Source organism: Eublepharis macularius, chromosome 19, assembly GCF_028583425.1.
Source record: "Eublepharis macularius isolate TG4126 chromosome 19, MPM_Emac_v1.0, whole genome shotgun sequence".
Classification (NCBI taxonomy): Eukaryota; Metazoa; Chordata; class Lepidosauria; order Squamata; family Eublepharidae; genus Eublepharis; species Eublepharis macularius.
The window spans coordinates 20,776,477-20,797,546 of record NC_072808.1 but is presented as its reverse complement, the minus strand read 5'-3'; the positions used below and the strand labels follow the sequence as shown (position 1 = coordinate 20,797,546).

Genomic DNA, 21,070 nt, shown 5'->3' with positions numbered 1-21,070 from the left:
TCCACCATCTGAACTTGTTTCAAAATTCCAGGAGCTGTAAAAAGAAATAAACTTCCCTTTCCTTTTGTGTATGCAAACAAAGGCTGGCCTCCTCTTTTCTAGATCCAATCGCTTACTGGCAGCCAACGTGTCTGCAGAGGCATTTACAGACCTGAAGAGACTGGAGGTCGTGGACACAACAGGGAACCCAGAGCCCATCAGCATCCCTCTCCCACAAACCAGCCGCTGGGTCCAACCCCAGGCAGGCACCTAGGAAGGGAGCATGGAGCAGGTTAGCCTTTGAGCCCAATGGAGCTAAACATGGAAGAAGTTTGTATTCTCACGGGAATCATCCAGATTTCTAGCTTTTAGAGGAATCAGGGCCGTAGTCGTTTAATGATGGGGAGTTCTCAAAGCAAAACTTGCATCAGCTGCAGCTAATGCATTCTCAGAGTCTCACCACACAGTGATGCCTGGCACCTGCTGTTTAAGTGTTGGGTTTTGCAATTTTTCTTGGGGGCTGTAGTTGTAAAAGATCCCCTGGATCTAATCACAGTGGAGAGAGAAAGATCCACTCTTTTTGTAAGAGTTGGGGGGGGGGGTGAAAAAGAAAAGAAACTTTTGGCTAGCTCCCTTAACTCCTTAATTGCTGAACTACAGTCTCCAGGCCGCCCCCCCCCCCTTGCAGATTCTGTGCAGAGGAGGCAGGGAGGGAGAGACTGTGTCGTTCAGCAAACCCTCTGGGTAGAATCTGCCAGATCTTAAAATAAAAGAGGGTGGGGGAGACTATGTAATTCAGCAAACTAAGGAGTTAAGGGGGCACTAGCCAAAAGCTTTTCTTTTTCACCTCTCCCTCCTCTTTTTGTTTCACAAAAAGAGTGAATCTTCTCTATCCTCCAAGGGACAAAGGAGCGAGTGCGAAGGAGCAAGGGGAGAGCGCGCTTCCTCTCGCTGCTGCTGGTGGGCTCCCCTTGCTCTGCTAAATACACTCGGGGGGCCAAGCACGCTGGCAGCGGAGAGACGGAGCTGAGCAGACGAGATGAGACGCCTAGAGAAAGAATCTCTGCCAGTGAGAGGGGGATTCTCCCTCTTTTCCCTGGCAGATGTTCTTTCTCCCTACATTTCCTGTTGAACCTTACAGGAAACTGATGAGTGTCTTCCACACATCTCATCTGTTTTGGCTTTGATCAGTCCTTGTGTCCCGTCGACTGACATGAGGTAGCTGGTAGGGATGGAGGCCTTGATAGATCTGTACCACTCCAGATCCCAGATGTGTTTGGGGCAGGCGGAATCCCATAACTGAATGTGTAAAGAAATTCCTTCCATACCTTATGAGGGAATGATTAGTCTAGAGTCTTTGCCATCATGTTGATGTGTGGGTGGAAGAACACTCCATGCAAATCCCCCCGCACCTTATCCTATGAAGTGTTCCACCTAAGACCCAGGCAGAATCCTGGCCGAGAGCCCACTTACACGTGAGCTTTTCTATATATATTAGAAATGACATTCTTTTCTTTTGCAAAATGCATCTTATCAAAGAGGAAAATGAAATGTGGAAAGGAACATTAATCCCTTCCTCCCTTACCATGTGGTGGTGGTGAATGCCCTCAAGTCACAGCTGACTTACAGCGACCCTTAGTGGGGTTTTCATGGCAAGAGATTAACAGAAGTGGTTTGCCATTGGCTGCCTCTGGAACCCTGGTCTTCATTGGAGGTCTCCCATCCAATTACTAACCAAGGCCAACTCTGATGAGCTTCTGAGATCTGATGAGATCAGGCTCACCTGGGCTATCCAGGTCAGGGCCCCTTGCCATGTGTTCACTGAAATAAAAGCTAACTTCTGAACGGCTTTTACCCCTGCTGAAGAAAACCCCTCCCACACCCACATTAAGGGTAAAAGCAGCTCAGGACTCCCCCCCCCCACACACACACCATGAGAAAAGAAGACAAACTTAACGTTTCTGCGTCTCCTGGACAAGGCAATCCCCGGAGCTGCATTTGCAAAAGGATGAAATACTCAGGGTAGACAAGCCTTCAAGGAGAAGTAGGCTCTGGCCAATGCCTGCAGCTTTCTCTCCCTCTCAGCTGGTGCAACAGCACAAGTGCTGGCAGTTCTTTGCTTCTGCACCTTGCACTTTGAAAGCCAAGTGAGTGGAGACACAAATGGGAACGGGTGGCTGCACTGAAGGGAAACAGTGACAGAGCTTGTGCGGCTGCTGAAGACAGGGAAGGCCTTTGGCCGTGACAGAAAGTAGCTATGGAGTAAAAAGAGGTGCAGAAAGCCTCTGGGGCAACCAGTAGTGCAGCATTTCCACATTTCAGAATCAATGTCACGTTGCCTTGAAGGAGAGCAGGAGCGTATGTTGAATTGGACATACAGCAAAGGCGTGATTTAGCTTTGGCATAGGCAAGCACGGCCAGCCTGTTGGGCCTAGCTGATTGACTCTGTTCCTTCCTCCTGCAGCTTGCCGTCCTGGGCTCCCTTGGCGCCACGTTGCTTCCTATGACCTCTCCACCAAGATGGCTTCCACAGCCCGCTTGCCTCCAGGCAGCCTTTGGGCAGAATTCAGACTGCCCAGCGCTTGCTCTTCCAGCCTCCGTCAGCTGCACAGAGCAGGGCTCAGCTGCTGCCCTTTAGTTTGAGAAACAACGAGATGAAGGGAAGAGCAGGAGGCGGGAAAGAAGAGCGCACTCCATCCCTATCTTATCCTGGATTTTAATTGCTGGTGGGTCTCTGCTTACTTTAGTTTAAGCAGCCCTATGCATGAAGTCAGAATCGCCATGAAATGGGGCTCGGGGGCAGGCCAGGTCAGCAACAGTAGCTGCATCCCAGGCCTCCTTTTCTCGGCTGCTTCATTCCCTCAGCATTTCCACATCTAACTCATACGGTGGGGTTTTTTTCCTGCCTCACTCCACAAGTGAGCTCATCTAGCAGAGCTGCCCCTGACTGATGATGGATTGCTACCCAATCTAGAGGACGTTAATTACTACTGTCTTTGAGCAAATGCAAAACTCCCTCCTGCTTCTCTGGAACCAGAGAATGAAGAATGCAGTCCAAATGGCTTGGCATTATGCATCCATCAGGCAGCTTCTGAATGTCTCACGTGGACAAAGACCTGTCCATGTCCCACACTGAGAGGAAAAGAGACAGCCAGAATGAAGAAGATAAATCCAAGGAGGCGAAGAACACGTCAAGAGCAAAGGATCTCTGGGTAACAGGGAGATGTTTCCCAGCAAGCAGCACCCACCTCTTTCCCCCTCTACAGCATCCCATTTCACCCGCTGTTAGCCTAAACACATCAAGCCAATGCTTCATTGTGCAGATGCTGGAAAGAGAGACCTGTTTGGTTGAAAGGAATCCCAAGAAAGACTCAGTGCAATGTTTTTACTGTGGAGTGGAGCTGACCCCATGAACACAACGCAAAAGAAAAGGCTTGAGGTTTCCACAAGGCTTTTATTATCGATGCAAGATTCTAGACAGGGCCTTATACAGATTGTTTCCTTTGCATTTTTCCTAAAAACTTTATATAATTTATGTCACTCTAAGCACAAAATAAAACACAGTCAGCTTCGCAGCCTCTGTTTCCAGCATTGGCTTTCGATGCCTCCAGGTGAGGCAGGCACTTGTACAAAGACTGGACCTCAAAAGAGGGTTCTGTGAATGAGGTCAAGGAAGCAAGGAGAGGAAGGCGGTCAGGAACATCGCTTCCCCTTCCTCACCAGCCAGAGACTGGAGGAGGTTCCCTTTTGATTTGCAAAGGAATGTGGGTGGGGGCAGGGAAGACACGGCTCGTCACCTAATGCATCCCAAGCAGCAGCAGTGACCGTCCTGAGTTAATTTCTTACACATAGCATCCTTTCAATCTACTCTAGGAAGTAAACATTTCCACTGAAGCCCCCCTGCCCCATTGCCCTAGAGAAAATTCTCATGAAAATGCACAGGTGCGCCTCTCCATTGGGTAGGACAAGAAACAGGCCATCGTGGGCCACTCCCCTTACTTCTAAGGGGCAGGAATGAGTAGCTGCAGGGCCAGCCTCTTGCCCAGCTATGTTCTGCACAGACGCTGTCTGACAGAGAAGGCCTTGCCTGATAGATGGGAGGGCAGTGATGGGGTTAAAGCAGGCCAGGATGGGGCTGGGCCTGTCAGCCAACTGGCTCTCGCACTTGGGGGAAAGCCCACCCTCCTGCAAGAGCAGGGGACGGGTGGACTTATCCCTTCTTTAGGCTAAACCGAGAGAGAGGTTGATGGGGACAGTGTGATCTTTCGCTGCTGGCAGAGTAGAAGCAAGTGGAGGATATAGGTGCAGGCAAGTGAGTGGCCTGTATAGCTAGAAGGCAAACCTACAGAACAGAAAACACAGCGCACCATCTCACAGCACATGGTGCAGGATAAGTCAGCAAAAAAACCTGCTCCAAACCACACGCCGTCTGATTGCCCACAGCAAATACTCGTATCAACCTGGATGTCAAGTTACTAATAGCAGAGGGACACGTGCTACAAAAAGCCTGAGTTCAGCACATGCTTCTTTTTAGGAGAAGAGGGAATCCCAAGTCCCAGGTTTCTTCCTTTGGCAGCTCCAAAACAAATGCACAGAACGAGGCAGCGTCTTAAGCCATAAAGATGTAGCAGCTCTACACAGCCCTCTCTTTGAAGCAGACAAAAGGGGGGGGTGGCCTGTGCCCACCTTTCAGGAACCTGAGGCAGGTTCAAGAGTTGAGTCTTTGGGGGGGGGAGGGGCTCAAAAGCAAGGCCTCACACACAGCTGCTTAGTGGGGCTTGGGGGGGGGGGACCAAAACAAGGAGAACTTTGCCTCTCCCATGGCTGGGGAGACCCGCTCCAATAATGACAAGCAAAGTGCCTGGTGCAAGGAGGGAGGAGGAATAGCTTAGAAGGGAGTTGTGAACTGAAGGTAGCCAACGGAGCTGGGCAAGGGTGAGTGAGGCTTCAGTGCTCAGAAAGTGCCAAATTTTACGTGCTGGGGCTTGGAAAGGCAACCTGCTAAACCTGTTTACTCTACAAAAATGGTGTTAATAGTGGGCTGTTAAAATAAGTTTCCAACAGATTTCACTGCCCTAGCAGTGACCCAAGGAATCTTGGGGGCTGTAGTTCTGTCAAAGGAGCTTTGGAATTTTCAGCACCCTCACAAGACTAACTCCCAGAATGCTTTGGAAAAGGAAACCACTAGAGCTTCAACCTGGTACATGTTTTTAGCAGCGATATATCCTAGAGCTACTGCAAAAACTCCTGTCCGAAAGCAGACAAAGAATTAATTGCCTTCTCTGCTGGAGTCCAGCAACCAGGGCTCCGCTGCGGAACAGCCTGACTGGCCCATTGAGACCTTCCATTGCGCAGAGGGCAGAGGGTGACGATGCCACCAGGATTGCCGCTTCACCTGGCAGCGTCACAGGCCTTGCCATACCGGAAGGGGCCACGGGATGCCTCGACTCTTGCCCACAACGCTCACGGCATAAAAACATGAAAGCCAGAAGAACCCCCAACCACCACCAGCATACAGTGTGCTCGAGTTCCCCTTGCAGCCTCACTGTCCCATGCCTCCCCCTCTCCCAGTACAGGAAGACCACCACGGGTGATGAACAGTGCAATTACTTGACAGGGCGATTCTTGGCCTTTCATGTCTCCGAGTTTCGTTCATCTGTGGAACTTCTGCAGCTGGAAGATAGGTGGGAATGCCAATCAGGGGAGGAGTGGGAGGAGAAAGGGCCGACACCCCCCCTCCCCCAAGGAAGGAAAGAGAGTCTGCCCTGGCAGCCCTGAGCCACATACTGCTCCAGGCATGCCTTCCTCCTCACCTGGAGTGGCTGCTGCCTACCCTGTATGGGTTGAGGGTCGCCCCACTAGAACTTTCCCTAGTGGCCTTAATGGCCAATCTGTCCCTGTCGCTGCCTCCATTACCCATTTGCTCTCTGGGGGTGGGGTGGGAGGAGAGAGAAGTTATGGAAGACCTGGACATAATTCCAAGAAAGCCCCAGGCTACAGTACGGAAAGGGCAATTGGGAAAAAGTGCAACACTGATGCACATCAATGTTCAGGAAGCCAAAAGATCCCATTTTGTGCATCATATTTAGTAGCACTGCCTAAAATGGGTCCCCAATGTGGTGCCCATGGGCACAGCTGCCCCCGCCAACACTTTTTCTGGTGCCCACCCAATGTTTTTAGAAAGTGTGTGAGGCCACGTGAGGCTTTTACAAAGCATGGCTTCTGGCTGGCCATTGGAGTACTGATTGGCTCTGCAGATTTTTAAAAACGTTTCTTTGGCAGAAACTGCTTCCCCAGCACAAGGATCTCCACTGTGCAGCTGAAGGTAAACTGAAGCAGCCATTTTGTAGCTGGCTCGGTCTCCTGCAGCAGGCACTCTGTGGCAGCCATATTGTTGCTGTGCCCACCACACTGTGTTGGAATTCCAAATGTGCCTGCAGGCTCAAAAAGGGTGGGGACTCCTGGCCTAAAATCTCTTGAGAAAAACAAAAGACCGGCTGCCCCCTGGGAACCAAACAAGGCAGGGCTAAGGTCCTGTGGCTGTACTTGGCTCAGTCACTCTGAGTTGATCATGGTGGGCGGGAGGGAGGCGGCAGCAGCGGCAGCTGTGTATACGGTACAGGAGACACTCACCTCACTCTCCACCAGGTTGCGTTTGTAAAGAGCATCCTTGGCCGCCTCCTGCCAAATGATGGAGCAAAACAGCAAATGCCAGTCAAGGAGTGACATGGATCCAAAATACACCCAGCAGGATGTAAGCAGCCCATTCCTTTAAGTAGGCAGTCAACAGCCCAATCTAAAAGCTGTGCTGCTGAGGCTCAGAGGGGTTCACGGTGTCTCTCCCCTAACAGGAGGGAAATAGGGGGAGGCTGGGGGCGTCATACCCGTTTGCCTTCGGTACCCAGGCGCCGTGCTGTCTCCGTGTAGAGCTGCTGGTACCGTTCCAACTGCGCCAAGTACTCTGTGGGATGAAGATGAGACATGGCTGGGAAACACCTGGGAGGTTTCCTACCCCACAGCCAGCCCTTAGAGGGTCCCTAATTTCTTCTCATACAACTTTGTGCAAATTAATGGAAGGGGGAAGAATTCCTTTGCCCAGATCAGATCAGTTTTATTGAATATGGCCATTGGCCTTCACAACATCAAAACACTCCTTTGCCCAGCTGCAGGGTTCTCGTGGAGTGGGGCTTTGTGGCTGGGCTTGGGCTTTCCTATCTGTTTGTACCTTTCCTCACTGCAGGGCCTCCCTGGTGAAGCCGGGATTTCTGCCACTGGATCATCCGGGAAATGTCCTGGTGCTGCTCCACCAACTCATTAGGAAGTCGCTGGCCAGCTTGCTTGCAGGCCACCATCTGCCACCAAACATAGGAGGCTGTTAGGTTCCCAAAGCAAAGACAGGAGTGCACACCACTTCAAGGGTGAAAAGAAGAGGGTCTGGGGGCAAAGTTCTGTCGCACACCAGGGCAAGCAATAAATACTCCCCAAAGATGAGGGCTCCTGAGAGCTATTCATTCAAACAAGCGGCCAAAGACCCAAGAGGCAGTTAGGCCACCTGAGCACAATGGCTATGAATGCAGGAGGGGGGTTAGGCTTGTTTAGGACCCTCTTCCGTCTCTTCTGAACTGGCAGTAATGCATGGCAGGCAGGCATGGGATCTGTAGGGCTCAGGGAAGACAAGGCAGACTTCCACCAGTAAATGAAACTAAAGCCCAGAAAAAATATGTCTCCCCCCCCCACCCTAAAAACAAAACTGGTTTATTAAAGAACAGAAGCAGGTAAAATAGCAGAGAGTGAGCAAAATACATAATCGCTTTGGTGGACTGCTGTTCTTTGCTACCTGGCTAAAACGGGAATCCCAAGCACAGGCCAAGACCCATTTGCATGTGGTGGAAATGCTTTGTTTCAAGAAATTCTGAAGTTCCATCAGTCCCACACTGCCCCAGAAGCCAAATTCCTAGCTATGAAGGAGCAACTGCTCAAAGCGTTTGAAACAGCTGCTGCTGTGTACCAGGAATCTGCCCTAGAGTAGTCTTGCAGGCTACTAAACTGCTGATATAAATGGACTGAATTATCTATGGCTTCCCCAAGGAGAGAGAGCTTTTTCATAATGCTCAGATTTCCCTGTGAGATCTCTGGATCCCTCCTAACACAGTTTTGATTTTGTAATGAAGGCACGCCTAGTGGGTTTTGTTAATCCCTTTGATTAAGAACAAAACCAGTTTTGTGTGCCAAGGTTCACTGCTTGTTTGCAGTTTGGCTTCTGAAGATCGTCCTGTTACCCTTTTCTGTCTGCAGCAAGGACTATTCAAAGCCCAGGAGCAATGGAGTCTTATCAAAAGTCTCCTGTCTTAAGTTTTGTTTCTTTTATTCCTTTGTTGCCTAGCACACTGTCACGTATGCCTGCCTGCATACCTGCCATTAATGTGTTTTGCATTTTGTGCTGATCATAACTGTTCGCTGAGGTTGTATTCTGTACACTGTGTTGATCATCTGAGAGTGTGTAAACTGCTAACATGAAATGTACTGAGCCAGGTGGGGGGGGGGGGGTAGAGTGTTGTCTGTTATCTGTGGAAGGTATTTACTTTCACTTCTACAGCAAGTGTCCTTGGAGCCAAGCTGCGGGCAGTGAGCAACGTATCTTTTCTCAGAGACTGAGATGATTTCATTCTGTACTATGTCTAGCCTAAACTAATCAGTTCCCATGGAACTCTTTGGGGTTTTCGCGCCAGAATGTTAACGGACCCAAAGGGCGGGAAGTTTACCTTTAATTAATACTACCCTTTTCGAATAGTCACTTCTGCCAATGCGTTTGTATAGATCACTTGGACTGTAAAGATCTCTAATACAAGTTACTTCAACCGATGCACCTGAGTGCTTGCTGTGAGGGACTTGGGGATCTACCTGACAAGGACTGACACACACACACTGTCAAAAGGGGCCTGTGCTACACTGTGGGGTGCCACGTATGTGGATGGTGTTTGCAAGGACATCCCCCTCCCTACCATGCCCCAATCTACATTACTAACCTTTTTCTCCAGCTTCTCCTTCTCAAAGGCTAGAACATTGAAGCTGTGCAGCGTGTAGACTGGTTTGCTGCAGGGAGAGGAAAAAGCAGCGCAGTGATTTCTGGAGAGGCCAGCCACAGACACCCCCTTGAAAAGGCTGGCAGAAGGAAGCTTTTGCTACTTTTGGGGAGACACGCACCAACTCTAGAGGAGACAAGCAGTCCAGGGCAATACCCCAGGCCAGGGCAAGCTTCACAAGGCCAGAGACAACCCATTTCTAAGTGCAACAGAACACCCCAGCAACCAGAAGGCCTGGCTCCTCCCAAAGCAAGATGCTGGCAGCGAAGCGAGGGATGTAAACACATAAAGGGTTAAACAATAAAGCTCTGTTCACTGTTTATGTTTAAACAATAGAGCCAATTGTGAGCAGGGCTGTCTGATTATTGAGGCCAAGAGACCTACAAAGGTGCTTTCCAATGATAAAAATTTTAATCGCTTTAAAGGTTGCTTTTTAAAACAGAATTTACACCCCTCGCTAGATACAGTGAAGCAACGCAAGTGGGGATCCGTTGCAAAGGCCAGGAAGATAAGCAGCAGGGAAGTGCCCGTGCTTTGGGGACTAAAGTTTGGATGAATCGCTGCTTGGCATCCACCCTTCAGGGGGCAGGCTCAGGACCTGCTGTGGGCTTTTTCCTTCATGAGAAGGAGCCACCAGACGAGTCCCACGCTTGGGTCTGCCGGCATGCCATCTTCTGATTTCTTGTTCCCTGGGCTGTTTAAAAGTACAAGGGAGCTCAGAACAGTGGGAAGACTGGGGATTGAGCAAGGATTGTGGTTTGTTTTGTGGCTCGGGGAGTCTCTTGACCAGGACCAGGCAAGGCTGCTCCCGTCTTGGTATGGTGGGCAGATCACAGGCCAAAGAGAGCTTTTGCGCTGCCCCTCAGAGGCAGGCATCGCTGCCAGCAATTCAGACAAGAGAACTTGAAGCCCACCTGGTTTTACACCCCTCCCCAGTTTCCTTATCGCAGTCCAGCTTCCTACATGCCTTCCAGAGTGCCTCCTTCAGTGTTTCTGGGCCTTCTGATCCCGTTTCTGCCCTTTCTTCTCTGCCCGCCATTCCTGACTCCCATTTGAGTCCCTAACCCTGGCAGCAATGTTTCTCCTCCTTGGGCCTGCACTGAATCTGAGGATGCTTTGCCCCTGCCTCAAGCTCAGCCCTGGACTAGCAATACACCCTGCATCAAATCTACCATCCAGCTCAGCTATTCAGTACTTCCAGCAGCGACACCCAGCCTGAAGAGGAAGTTCTGCTCCTCGCCCTTCCTTATAATGAAATGGTTCCAATTTTTGCTCTGGTTGTTCACAGCCATGATCCATAAGCAAACTTATGCTTATGATCCTTGCAGCATCCTGTGTCCTTGAGTTCCACAGGGCAACTGGAGGGGAGGCCCTGAAGAAAAGCAAAGCAGCTGCCTTAATCAGATGACTTTGGACATCCAGAGCAGCACAGCGGGAGAAACACAGGTTTGCTCCTGGGGGCACAGCCTCTCAGCTGCACAAACAGCAGCTGTACCACACAACACAACAGCCCCCATATTATGCAGCAGGAAATGCGGGTGACCTTTAGGTTATCCACTCTAGGCACCATGGGATGGCAGATCTTTCTTTCGGGTCTTAAATAGCTTGGCTTTCCTGCTTTTTACCACTAAAGTTTGGTTCCGATAAAACCATCCAGAAAGCCCTCCCTGATCACCCTACGTTTTTCCTCGTCCAGGGCCAGCAGAAGCAAAACATTCCGCGCAAGAGAGCGTCCAGGGCCCAGGAGAAGGACGTCCAATCAGAGCTGGCTTGGCTACAGCAGTGAGCAGATGGATGTTCTGGAAGGAAATTAGAAGAGACCATCAACAGCTACTGCAGAGCGAAAGGTGCCGGTACGGACATCTGCCTAGATAAACCACACTCCAACCTTCCCTCTTCCTTCCTTACATCACTTCACGGCCTTCAAATATTTTATGTTTCTGAAGTCCCTCGTGAGGCAGTGAGAGCCAGAGGCATGGGCTGATGAAAAGCTGGACCCGAAATTTGGGATACGGGTTCAGATTCTCTTTCTGCCTTGGCCTACATCAGATATCTATCACCCCGTCTCCTGTGCTGCAAAGAAATTATCCTGGACTGCACTAAATGGAACTGAGGATTCACGTGCTGCCTGCTGTCCCCTAGGTGCGAAGGACTCTCTGCAATGAGGCATCTCAGTGGCCTCATGATTGATAACAATTCTGTAAGAACGTATGCTGACACTTGGAACTGAAGATTCACCTGTGAAAGACAGGGGATGGTTCCGCCCTCTCTTCCCCCTGCTCAGAGAGGACCAATGACATTCAAAAGGCTGATGGAACTCTAAAAGTGGAGACTGGAACTGTCAACCACCAATGGCGGGGGGAAAAACAGACAGTGGGGAGTTTGGGAGGGAACAGGGTTAGGAGGTTTCCTGGACTAGGTAGGCGAGTCCAGTAGGGATTATAGTTAATGATTTTGACAAGCAGGAGTTTGGATGCTGTTCCCCATGAAAAAAAAGTTTAAAAGTGCCAAGCAGTCTGATTACTGTGAAGACATTACAAGCTCTTGACTGGTGTAACAGTGCACCTCTTAAGTGTAAAGCATCTCCTAGATCTTGTATTCCCAAACTGTTTTGCATCAGTTATCCCGAAGCATGAGGTCAGAAAGAATGCAAGAGCGAATCTATGAGAGTGGTGAGACTGAGATTGATGAAAGCTCCATTTCCCACAGAAACCTAGAAGAGGCTCTCCAAACTGCGAAAACAGACCTACCTGCTGCCCACGTCCTTCACGGGAGTTGCGGCTGGCTTGGGTTTGGGAAGTGCAACCTGTGTGAGGACAGCAGAGCCTGTTAACTGAGTCCCAGCAGCATTCACTCTCCTTCACGCAGATCTCAAAACAATCTCATCAACCCAATTTTCAGAGAGGGGAAATCATTCACAGAAGCCAGCAGGAGAGCCAGAGACACAAAAAGGAGGTCTGTGTACACACTGCAAATTTGTGGAAGTACAGCAAACGCCCAAATGTGGCTACAGCGTTCAGCATCCTGAAGGCAATGCCTCTTCCTCAGGGGGCCGATTGGGGCTTCGTCCAGCCTCCTGGCTAGCAACATCAGAAACAAACATGCCACAGAATAGCAACAGCAAAATAAATTGTGCAAATTGACACGACTCGTGCAAGCAGCACAATTCTCGTCATCGCTACACAACGTATTACAGCGTATCGCTCGTACAGGGCTAGACATGATCTGCCCTTTCACATCACACTGGAGAGCGAAGCAGCCTCATGACACCAGCAATTATGGGATGGCACTGGAGCGGCAAGCCGGGAGGGACACGTCCTTAGCCAAAGGCTTTAAATCCACATCCGTTTCTGAAGAAAAACCAACGTCAACCTGATCCCTGCCAAGAATCTGCTTCCCAGAGCCTTTGAAACAGAGCGGCTGACAGAAGTTTCCCAGCAGGCCACATATTTTCCAGGCCTCAGATTTCAAACAGCCCACCACCCCAAGGCCTCAGGGAGAGGCCCACAGTGCAGCAAAGCCATGCGGTCAGAGTTTAGCCTCCGGACCCCCACCCCAGCGCACTTGGCTCTCAAGGAAAGTCCCCGGACTGCACAAAACCTTGCAGCACTTACTGGTGGCATTGTCAGGGGATCGATGACCAGCCACCTCTCGGTTGTCATCTCCAGCTGCTGGGAACTTAGTGGTTCTCTGAGGCGTATGATGACTTCTAACTTGCCTCCTGTGGGCCGCCGACCATCCAGGAGCTAAGCAGGGGAGAGAAAAATGGGGAGGGACCTCTGTAAACATGACTCAGGTTGAACCACCCAGCTGTATGCTGTATCCCATCCTTCAACATCCTCTTGGTCCTCAGCATTTGTCCCCCCCACCCCTGCTCTTTGGAAGTGGGGCATACCTAAGTTTCCACCACACTACAGGATGCAGAGGGAAGCCTGGAGAAATCAGTCTCAAATCAAGCTGGGAGGCTGGGTAAGCAGGGAGTAGGAGATAGGTTAGAATGTTTATTTGTGTATTTAGATATCCCACCTTTTCCCTTGACCCAGTCTTAAATATGTCACAGGACTTCTGTTTTTGCTGTAACAGATTAACATAGCTAGCTCTCTGGAAGATGGAAATCACACCATCTAAAAGCAAGTCAAAATTAAAACAGAAATCCCATTTATGAAGACTGGTTCATGGAAAAGTTGAGGCCTGCCAACTGAAGGCAGCCAACAAAAGGATCTGGCGCATTCACCAGGGAGACTGACAAGGCTCTGCCGTCTGCTTGGCAGATTTAACTTCACACACAAAAGGAAGCAAAGCCTATCCAGAGGACACCATGCAATAGGGAGGCTGGCTCAGTCGGGCAGGGGTGCTCTCCAAGGTATGCTGGGCCCTAAAGAGAGAGAGCTATTCTTCCAAAGAGCATCGTAAAGAGACACTGGCAAAAGGACACGGTTGTACATGATGTGGTGCCTGAAAATTGTTAGCAGAGCAGCTAAGAGTGTGAATGCATGCCAAGGAGGAAATAAACTTACATGGACTCTGTTTAGTATAGAAAAAGAGTCTCTCTGTTTAGAAACTCCACTCATGATAGGCAAGAGAAGGATTCGTTTTCGTTTTCGCAGCCATGTCGGACGCTCCTCTCGGCAGGTCCGAGAGGAAGCGGCCGAGCCGCCTGGCCGGGCGGCTGATCTGCAAAGGTTAGCCCCCAGACTCTCAGGCAGGGAGTCTGAGTCCGGGACGCGCCGGGAAGAGCCCTCTGACAGATCGAGGCAGGGGGTAAATCGCCCGTTTGTCCCTATGGAGGCCGGCAGACGAGCGCGGCACCCAGTGTGCTGCCGGGCTATTGAAAACGGCAAGGAGCAGGATTAGGCGAAAAGCCTGGAAGTAAGCGAATCCCTTCTGTTACTACAAGCGCTGTGAGGAGTGGTGGGGTCTGAAGGTTAGAAGACTTGGATTTTTCCCCCCTCATAGAGTCTCGGAAGATTGGCGGGTTCCCCCCCCCCCTAAAATGGCAGCAAGAAAGCAGAGTCCTTCTCTTGGCAAGTCAGTTACGACGGCCTTGCAGAGGGGCGAGACGCTTGAAGAACTGGTTAAAAGAGCGGTTATGGAAGCCATAAAACCCTTTGTTGACAAGCTGAATGAAACAGATCAAAGGGTGGGCTTAATTGAAAGCGATGTGAAAGCCATTAAAGAAGCAGCGGGGGGGGCAGAGAAGTCTGCCCGGGGAAGTGCGTCACTTACGAGAGCAACGAACAGGGAATTAAAGTTGGTGGAAAACCAGCTGATCGGACTGCAAGTGGAGCGAACACAAACCATTTTGCGTCTCCAGAATGTTAAGGAGGAGGAAAAAGAGGATTTATGGGATCTTGCCTCGGAACTTTTAGCGACACCCGCGAGGGCAACTAAAGAAGAAGTGAAAAGCGCCATTTTGGGAGTCCGTCGGGCATCTTCAAAATATGCAACGAAGCGGCAGCTGCCTCGCGAGATTGTTATCGAGTTTTCATCTAGGAGGGTCCGGGACAGTATCCTATATAATTCATACAACGCGGAATTGGACTTTCTGGGAAATAAAGTCAAGATATTGAAGGACGTTCCATTTCTAGTGCGGAAGAAAAGATTTAAGTACAAGATGTTGGCAGCTATTTTGAGGGAACGGGATATAAAGTACAAATGGCTACTCCCGGAAGGAATCGGGTTTAGTTATAAAGATAAAGCTTACAAGATTAATTCGGAAGATCAGCTAAGGGATTTTGTGGATAAAAATCCAGAATTTGGACCAGACACCAAGCAAAAAGAAGAGGATCCGAAGCCTGAAGGGAGGGGGGAGGCAATGAGCGCTCCGGCGGTAGCTGCGCAGAGGGAATTGCGCCCGAGGCCCAGGGGAGGGAAAAAGATTTAATTTGAGCTGTAATTTGTAATTTGTATGATCAACCACTCCGTCACTATCTTATTAAGCTATTTTTTTTTACTGTGGCAGTATGAAGGGAAAGCATTGAAACGTAGTGTTTAGTGTTTGTAGATTACCTTCCCCTTTTTCTCCATCCACCCCCTTCCCTTTCTCTTTTTTCTCCTTTCCTTCCCATCCCTTGTGCTATTGTAGTCTTTTGTAGTTACTGTTTTGTAGGGTATGTATGTATGTAGTAGTTTTGTATGTTAGATATTGAAAAATAAAAATTTTTTAAAAAAAATGATAGGCAAGAGAAAAGAGTCTAATCTATCTATGCTGGGATGCTGGTAGATGCAGGAAGCAAGTCTTGCGTCCTCCATGGTGGCAAGATGGAGATAAAGTATGTGTGCTAGCAAAAGGAGAGGGCAGAAGGAAGGATATTCCTAAGAATAGCAATCTACAAATCAAAAGGATAGCCTCAGGAAGAGTAGAAAGGTGGGATGCACATACCCTGACTGCTCTGTAACTCTGTCCCTATAGCACCTCCCTCTCTGTAACTGGAGACAAGGGACAGGGTACATCCTGCTCTTCCTACAGAAACAAGAGCAAGGTTCATGCCTACCTCCAGAATCTCCCGAAGCTCGCAAGCTGTTTCCAGTGCCTCCAGCTTCAGCTGTGCTGTCCCCAGCACACGGTCAGTTTTGAACAGCCCACTAGGGAGAAACAGCAGCAGCGTTACCTGTGGGACATCCAGCATCATGGGTGCGAATGAGCCAGTTCCTCCCCCCTTCCTGCCGACTACTAGATCCAGAGCTTGTGCTCTACTTCTGCCCTTCGCTGCATGGGATATCCTTGAGGGAGTATGCATGCCTAGCCCTCTGTCGTGGCAGTTATATTTCTGCAAGGTTCTCAGAAATCGTCCCTGGGCCCACACTACACAGTGGGTGTCCATTTCAGATATGCATTATTTGATAACTTGAGGTAAAAGCCTCTCAGAGTCCAGTCACCAGGTCCCGGTGATACATTGCTTGCCTTCCGAAGATGCTTATTTTGTTCCCCTTTGAAATAGCCAATATTCATGAAAAGGTCATGGTGGGAGGTAAGACTCAGAAGAAACAGTCCCCATGACTTTTTGCCAGTGACGTTTAAATCTGCCCGACCAGGTCCAGAGACACATCTCACTCACCCTTTATGAACAACTTCAAACTTGATGCCTTTTGTCTGAATGGCTCTCTTGAGACCCCGGTGCCCCCGATTGATAAAGAGCTTGAACTGCTCTCGGAATTCTGCCAGAAGGAAACAGCAAGCCAGAAGGTGAACAGGGCAGGAGGTGGAAAAACACAGCCGAACCCTTGTAGCAGCGTATGCAGCATGGCCCATCTTTCTTCAAGGCTATAGTTGTCTAAGGCTACTCTCCCCAGGTATGAGAGGTTCACCTCCACCCATAGATTTTAATGCTTAAATGCTTCCCTCAGCACCTGCCGTACTGCCATGTTGGGCAATATTGCCCTGGGGCAGCCCTGAAGGCCATTATATGCACTCAGGCTCAATGACAACCACTCTTGGATCAGGAGGTCCCATTAAGGCACAGAGAAGCTCGACTGCAGTAATCCGTTAGCACAGTCCAGATGACCTTTCCCCACTCCTCTTGCTCCTTGGCCCACAATGAGCCCTTATGCTGGGGAAACTGGCTATCAGGTGCTTCCAATTCAACTATTCCTTCCCAAGCACTGGGAAATGCTCCAAGGCAGCAGTCAGCAGATATCCAGGGAAGGTGAGGGAAAAAATGCTGCTGCCTTTATGCAAACCTTCAGCATTCCCTCAGAGCTTTCAGCCCAGCAGTCAAGGAGGAAGGATTCTGGGGGAAATCACAGGACCTGTTGCCAGTTAGGGTGCCCTAACCATTCACTGCCTTGACCACCCAGGTACCAGCATTGGGTCTAAGCAGCATCCTTCCCTGCCCATCACCTGCCTCTGGGAAGAACAACCCCATAAATCTGTACTGATCACTGCTTTCAGTTGCAAGTGGCCAGTTCTACAGAACCACCATCAGGGGTCATTTCCTATAAAAAGAACGATAGGAACTCATTAGCATAACTCATTAGCATATGCCACACCCCCTGCCATCACCGGAAGTGTGTCAGAAGGCAACATCCACCCCTCAGGGTGAAAATAAAAGAGCAGGGCAGAATGAATCCAAGCAGCTTACTGTTCCTTTGGAGCCCAGCACCACTCGGCATTCTCTCTCTCCACCCCCAGTCACAAATGAAAGTAAAAGAGCAGGGCAGAATGAATCCAAGCAGCTTACTGTTCCTTTGGAGCCCAGCACCACTCGGCATTCTCCCCCCCCCCCCCAGTCACAAATGAAAGTAAAAGAGCAGGGCAGAATGAATCCAAGCAGCTTACTGTTCCTTTGGAGCCCAGCACCACTCGGCATTCACTCAAAGGAAATCATGTGGGCGGGGCCAAAACCCACGTGACCTCTTTTTAGACCTACTGGAACGCCATTCCTGTGCGTTCTGGCTCCAAATGAGCCCTGACCACCATCCATGTGACAGCAGAGAATGTTCTTTAATACTTCTTGATGGCAAATGCTTCATCTTCACAGTAAATGATACAGCCCCAGACCAGCTGCTATAGGTCTTCTGCTCTCTCCATTGCCCAAGTTATGGCTTCTCTTCCTCCAATGTTCTGTTCATCTAAACTCTATTCCCTAACAGGTAGTTAAGAGCTCCATACCAGGCTTTTTCATTGGCCAGCTAAGCCTGTACCTTTCTGTTCTCTCTCCACCCCCCCCCATCCCCCACTGCTTCTGAACCTTTCTTTATCCTTCCTAGTGAAAGCCAGTGCTGGCATCCACATGCTCTTTTCATACTATACAGCCAACTAAGTGCCTGGGATGCTTAGGAGACAGATACAAGACTCCGCTTCCTGCACTCCTAGCTGTATCACAAAGCTACAGTCATCCAGGGCTACCCAACAGTCAGGTGCTTCACGGCATTATTAGACTTTTGAATGGCGCTACTTCCTCTGTTCCAAGCGTAAGACTTATGCTACAATTGAAGAAGCTCTATGTACTCTTCTTCCTAAGGCAGCCTAAAGCTCACACACAGGTGTTTACCTGGAGAGTTGGAATTTTTGATCACATTGGTCTTGTCTTTTTGGGCTTCTTCCTGCAAAGAATGCAAGAGAGAGAATTAGAACCAGACCTCCCGACTGCTGCCGTTGGAGGTTCTTAAAGCAGCCACCTATATTGGACTTCCTGGTACATTCGATCATGTCCGACATGGTTGTTTTTGACTACTGATTGTATTTGTAGGACCCCTTAATTGCAGTGATGTTTTTAGTTTTGATATATAGTATTTATTATTTTTCATTGTTTTGAACTGTTGTAAGCCTCATTTGTGGGAGCGGTGGTATAAAAATCTAATAAATAAATAAAATGACATGAAAAAGGCCTATTTTGTTGTATACAAAGAAGCTGGGAAATTCTGAATGCTGCTTTGCATATGGAGGAGGGAGTGCAGTGTTTGAAGTTGCCCAAACTCACCGCATTGGGGTAAGGGAACTCGAAGCGCACGAAAGCATCAAGATCGTTAGGAGCCATGCCTGAAAAAGAAGAGACATATGACATCCAAAAATGCTGGGGAACTTTTTAGATTAAAGACATACAGGCTAAAGAACAGCTCCGAGCAGTTCTTGCAAGCATCTCGAGTGTGGCAGTGCATGCTGCATGGACTTCGAACTCCAGTGCTACAGGCTGAGGTTGTCTCACGAAAGCAAGTGCCACCCTCAACAATCTGCTATGAGCTGGGCGTAGTGGCGCACTCCTGTAATCCCACTTGCCGGGGAGGCTGAGGTCGACACATTGCTTGAGCTTGTTGGTAGAGTGGATTCGCATTCCAGGCTCTGCTGAGAGTGTGGTGGACCTGCTCAGAGATGGAGCAGGCCAATGCTCTCATGCTGAGAAGGAGGCGGATCACCTGTGAACAATCTGCTATGATCAACTCTCTGCATTCTTACGCAGGCCAGGCCAATCAGATTTTTGCAGAGACTGACTCACGGCACTGGCCTTTTATGGTTGCCACAGCATGAGGTACACAGAAGCCGTCTGGGTGACTAACACACTACAGATGCCTGTGAGAAGAGCCCAGAGTCATCCTAGGAAACTACCTTGGGAACCACAGCCTCCCAACACTGTAAAAAGGACTCAGGGGAAAGGGAAGCACTTCGACAGCAAAGGACACTGTACTTAGAAGCATAAAGGGGATGCCCTTTCAAATTCAGTCTGTTGCTGAGCAATCCTAAACCCATCTACTCATAAGTAGGTACCATGTTATTCAGTGGGGCTTGCTCCCGTTCTTAAGACTGCAACCTTAATCTTCATAAAGAAACCAAGAAAAGGAGACTAGGGTCAGAATCCTGCGGAGTGGATCAGAATGGGCTCTCCCGTCCCTTACAGGTGGGTTGTATAGAAGATGGCTTGCCCCAGGAGCTTCTGGGTACCTGAAGGAGAGCTGAGCACACAGACAATGCAGCAGGAGCCAGACTGAAACGCCAGATTCTTTGGTTTTTGGGGGGCCCAAAGTGCAGTCTAAAGGGCCCATTTTTCTTATTGTAGAAGGGAGGAACACAGAAGCTGAAACACTAAACCCTCTTCTCTCTTCACAACAAGAAGAAGTCAGGACTCTGAAAACCAAATCCACCCCACCCATTTCCCCCCCCCCGCCCCGCCCCTTTTCTAGCCATTTGCTGCTTTAGCACCAAGAGGCGCCACTTCGTCCTCCCACCATCCCAGAAGAGGAAATGAACAATTGGAGATTTTACCAGGAGGAGGTGGCAGGTTGATTCCTTTCACTATAGAGAGAACCATATCATTGCTGTTCAGTTCTGGAAAGATCCTGAAAGAAAACGGGGGAGCAGGGGAGAGACACACCACAATTCAGCCAACGCTTTAGAAGGCAGTTATTTTTACCCAAACACCAAGTAAACAAGTTGAAAGTCAGAAACTTGAATTACTCTGCAGTACCTGTTGGTGGACAGCCTGCTCCATCCAGCAAGCAGTGCCCAGGGAGGACCTTTTCCATCTATTCTCCACCTCCCTGAAACTGGTGTTAAGAGGCAAACTACCTATGAAATTCAAGTTTCTATTCAGTTAAAACAGCTAATGCCCTGACCTGGATAGCCCAGGTGAGCCAGATCTCAGAAGCTTAAACAGGGTCAGTCTTGGTTAGTAATTGGATTGGAGACCTCCAACAAAGACCAGGGTTGCAGAGGCAGGCAATGGCAAACTACCTCTGTTAGCCTCTTGCCATAAAAACCCCACCAGGGGTTTCCATAAGTCAGCTATGACTTGAGGACACCACACACACGCACAAAACAGCCATTGACAGCCCAAGAATGTACTCAGTTTGCTTTTAAAGCCATACTGGTTTTAACTTTTGTATTGTGGATGATTATATATTTTTTATCTTATTACGTATTGTATCTTTTATCAAATTGTATTATTATTATACTGTTGTGACCAGCCCTGAACCCACTTACAGGGAGGGCAGGCCAAAATCTAAAAAATTAAATTTTGTGGCAGTGAGTTCGAGACATTAAATATTATGTGAAATGCTCTCTTTTTGCCTGTCCTGAATCTATGAGGAGAAAGCACAATCCACCGTGACCAACTAATTAGACATGAGCACGAATTGAAATACGAATCAAATATTGTGATGAACTGGGCCGATTCATGTTTCGTGAAACGTGTTTTGTGGGGCCACGGATTTAACCAAATTCATGACTTTTTTGGGCCGAGTCGTTTGATTTGTGAATGATTTGTGATGCCAGACAGGCTGGCGCCGATCCATTGATTCCCTAGGCAACATAGGCCCAGAATGTCTGCAGGCTTTTTGTTGCCATTGGAAACCCCAATCATAGCCCACATAACTTTGATAGGCAGCTCTCCCTGCCAACTGGAGAGCTTCCATTCTGCCCTATACAGCAAGGAGCAGGGGGGTTAATCCCCTAGGCAACTGAAGAGATGGGCCTTCTATAGCCATAGGAACACCAATGTCATCCCTCCAAACCCTGTAAGGCAGATCTGTCTGCCAACCAGAGACCTCCTGTTCTGCTTTATGTGAGCATTTCT

At 49.3% G+C, this 21,070-nt stretch overlaps 2 protein-coding genes across 6 annotated transcripts in view; one reads left to right on the top strand and one right to left on the bottom strand.

The window, feature by feature from the left end:
- Nucleotides 1–3,421, top strand: part of PODNL1 (podocan like 1) — a 35,661-nt gene extending 32,240 nt beyond the window's left edge. For 2 of the 3 annotated variants that reach the window (XM_055003141.1, XM_055003140.1), the window contains exons 10-11: nt 103–271; nt 2,444–3,421. In XM_055003141.1, coding sequence (XP_054859116.1) covers nt 103–253 — 151 coding nt within the window. In that variant the 3' untranslated portion in view covers nt 254–271; nt 2,444–3,421. The remainder of the gene's footprint in view (nt 1–102; nt 272–2,443) is intronic. The other variant, XM_055003142.1, reaches the window with a different exon arrangement.
- A 189-nt stretch (nt 3,422–3,610) lies between these two features.
- The window catches only part of CC2D1A (coiled-coil and C2 domain containing 1A), a 53,952-nt gene continuing 36,492 nt past the window's right edge, over nt 3,611–21,070 (bottom strand). For 2 of the 3 annotated variants that reach the window (XM_055003137.1, XM_055003138.1), the window contains exons 19-30: nt 19,762–19,835; nt 18,485–18,543; nt 18,056–18,107; nt 16,121–16,220; nt 15,557–15,647; nt 12,677–12,808; nt 11,813–11,868; nt 9,006–9,072; nt 7,205–7,331; nt 6,864–6,940; nt 6,613–6,660; nt 3,611–5,652 (exon numbers count right to left, since the gene is read on the bottom strand). In XM_055003137.1, the coding sequence (XP_054859112.1) occupies nt 5,632–5,652; nt 6,613–6,660; nt 6,864–6,940; nt 7,205–7,331; nt 9,006–9,072; nt 11,813–11,868; nt 12,677–12,808; nt 15,557–15,647; nt 16,121–16,220; nt 18,056–18,107; nt 18,485–18,543; nt 19,762–19,835 (904 nt within the window). In that variant the 3' untranslated portion in view covers nt 3,611–5,631. Of the gene's footprint in view, nt 5,653–6,612; nt 6,661–6,863; nt 6,941–7,204; nt 7,332–9,005; nt 9,073–10,749; nt 10,862–11,812; nt 11,869–12,676; nt 12,809–15,556; nt 15,648–16,120; nt 16,221–18,055; nt 18,108–18,484; nt 18,544–19,761; nt 19,836–21,070 lie in introns of those variants that run through there. The other variant, XM_055003139.1, reaches the window with a different exon arrangement.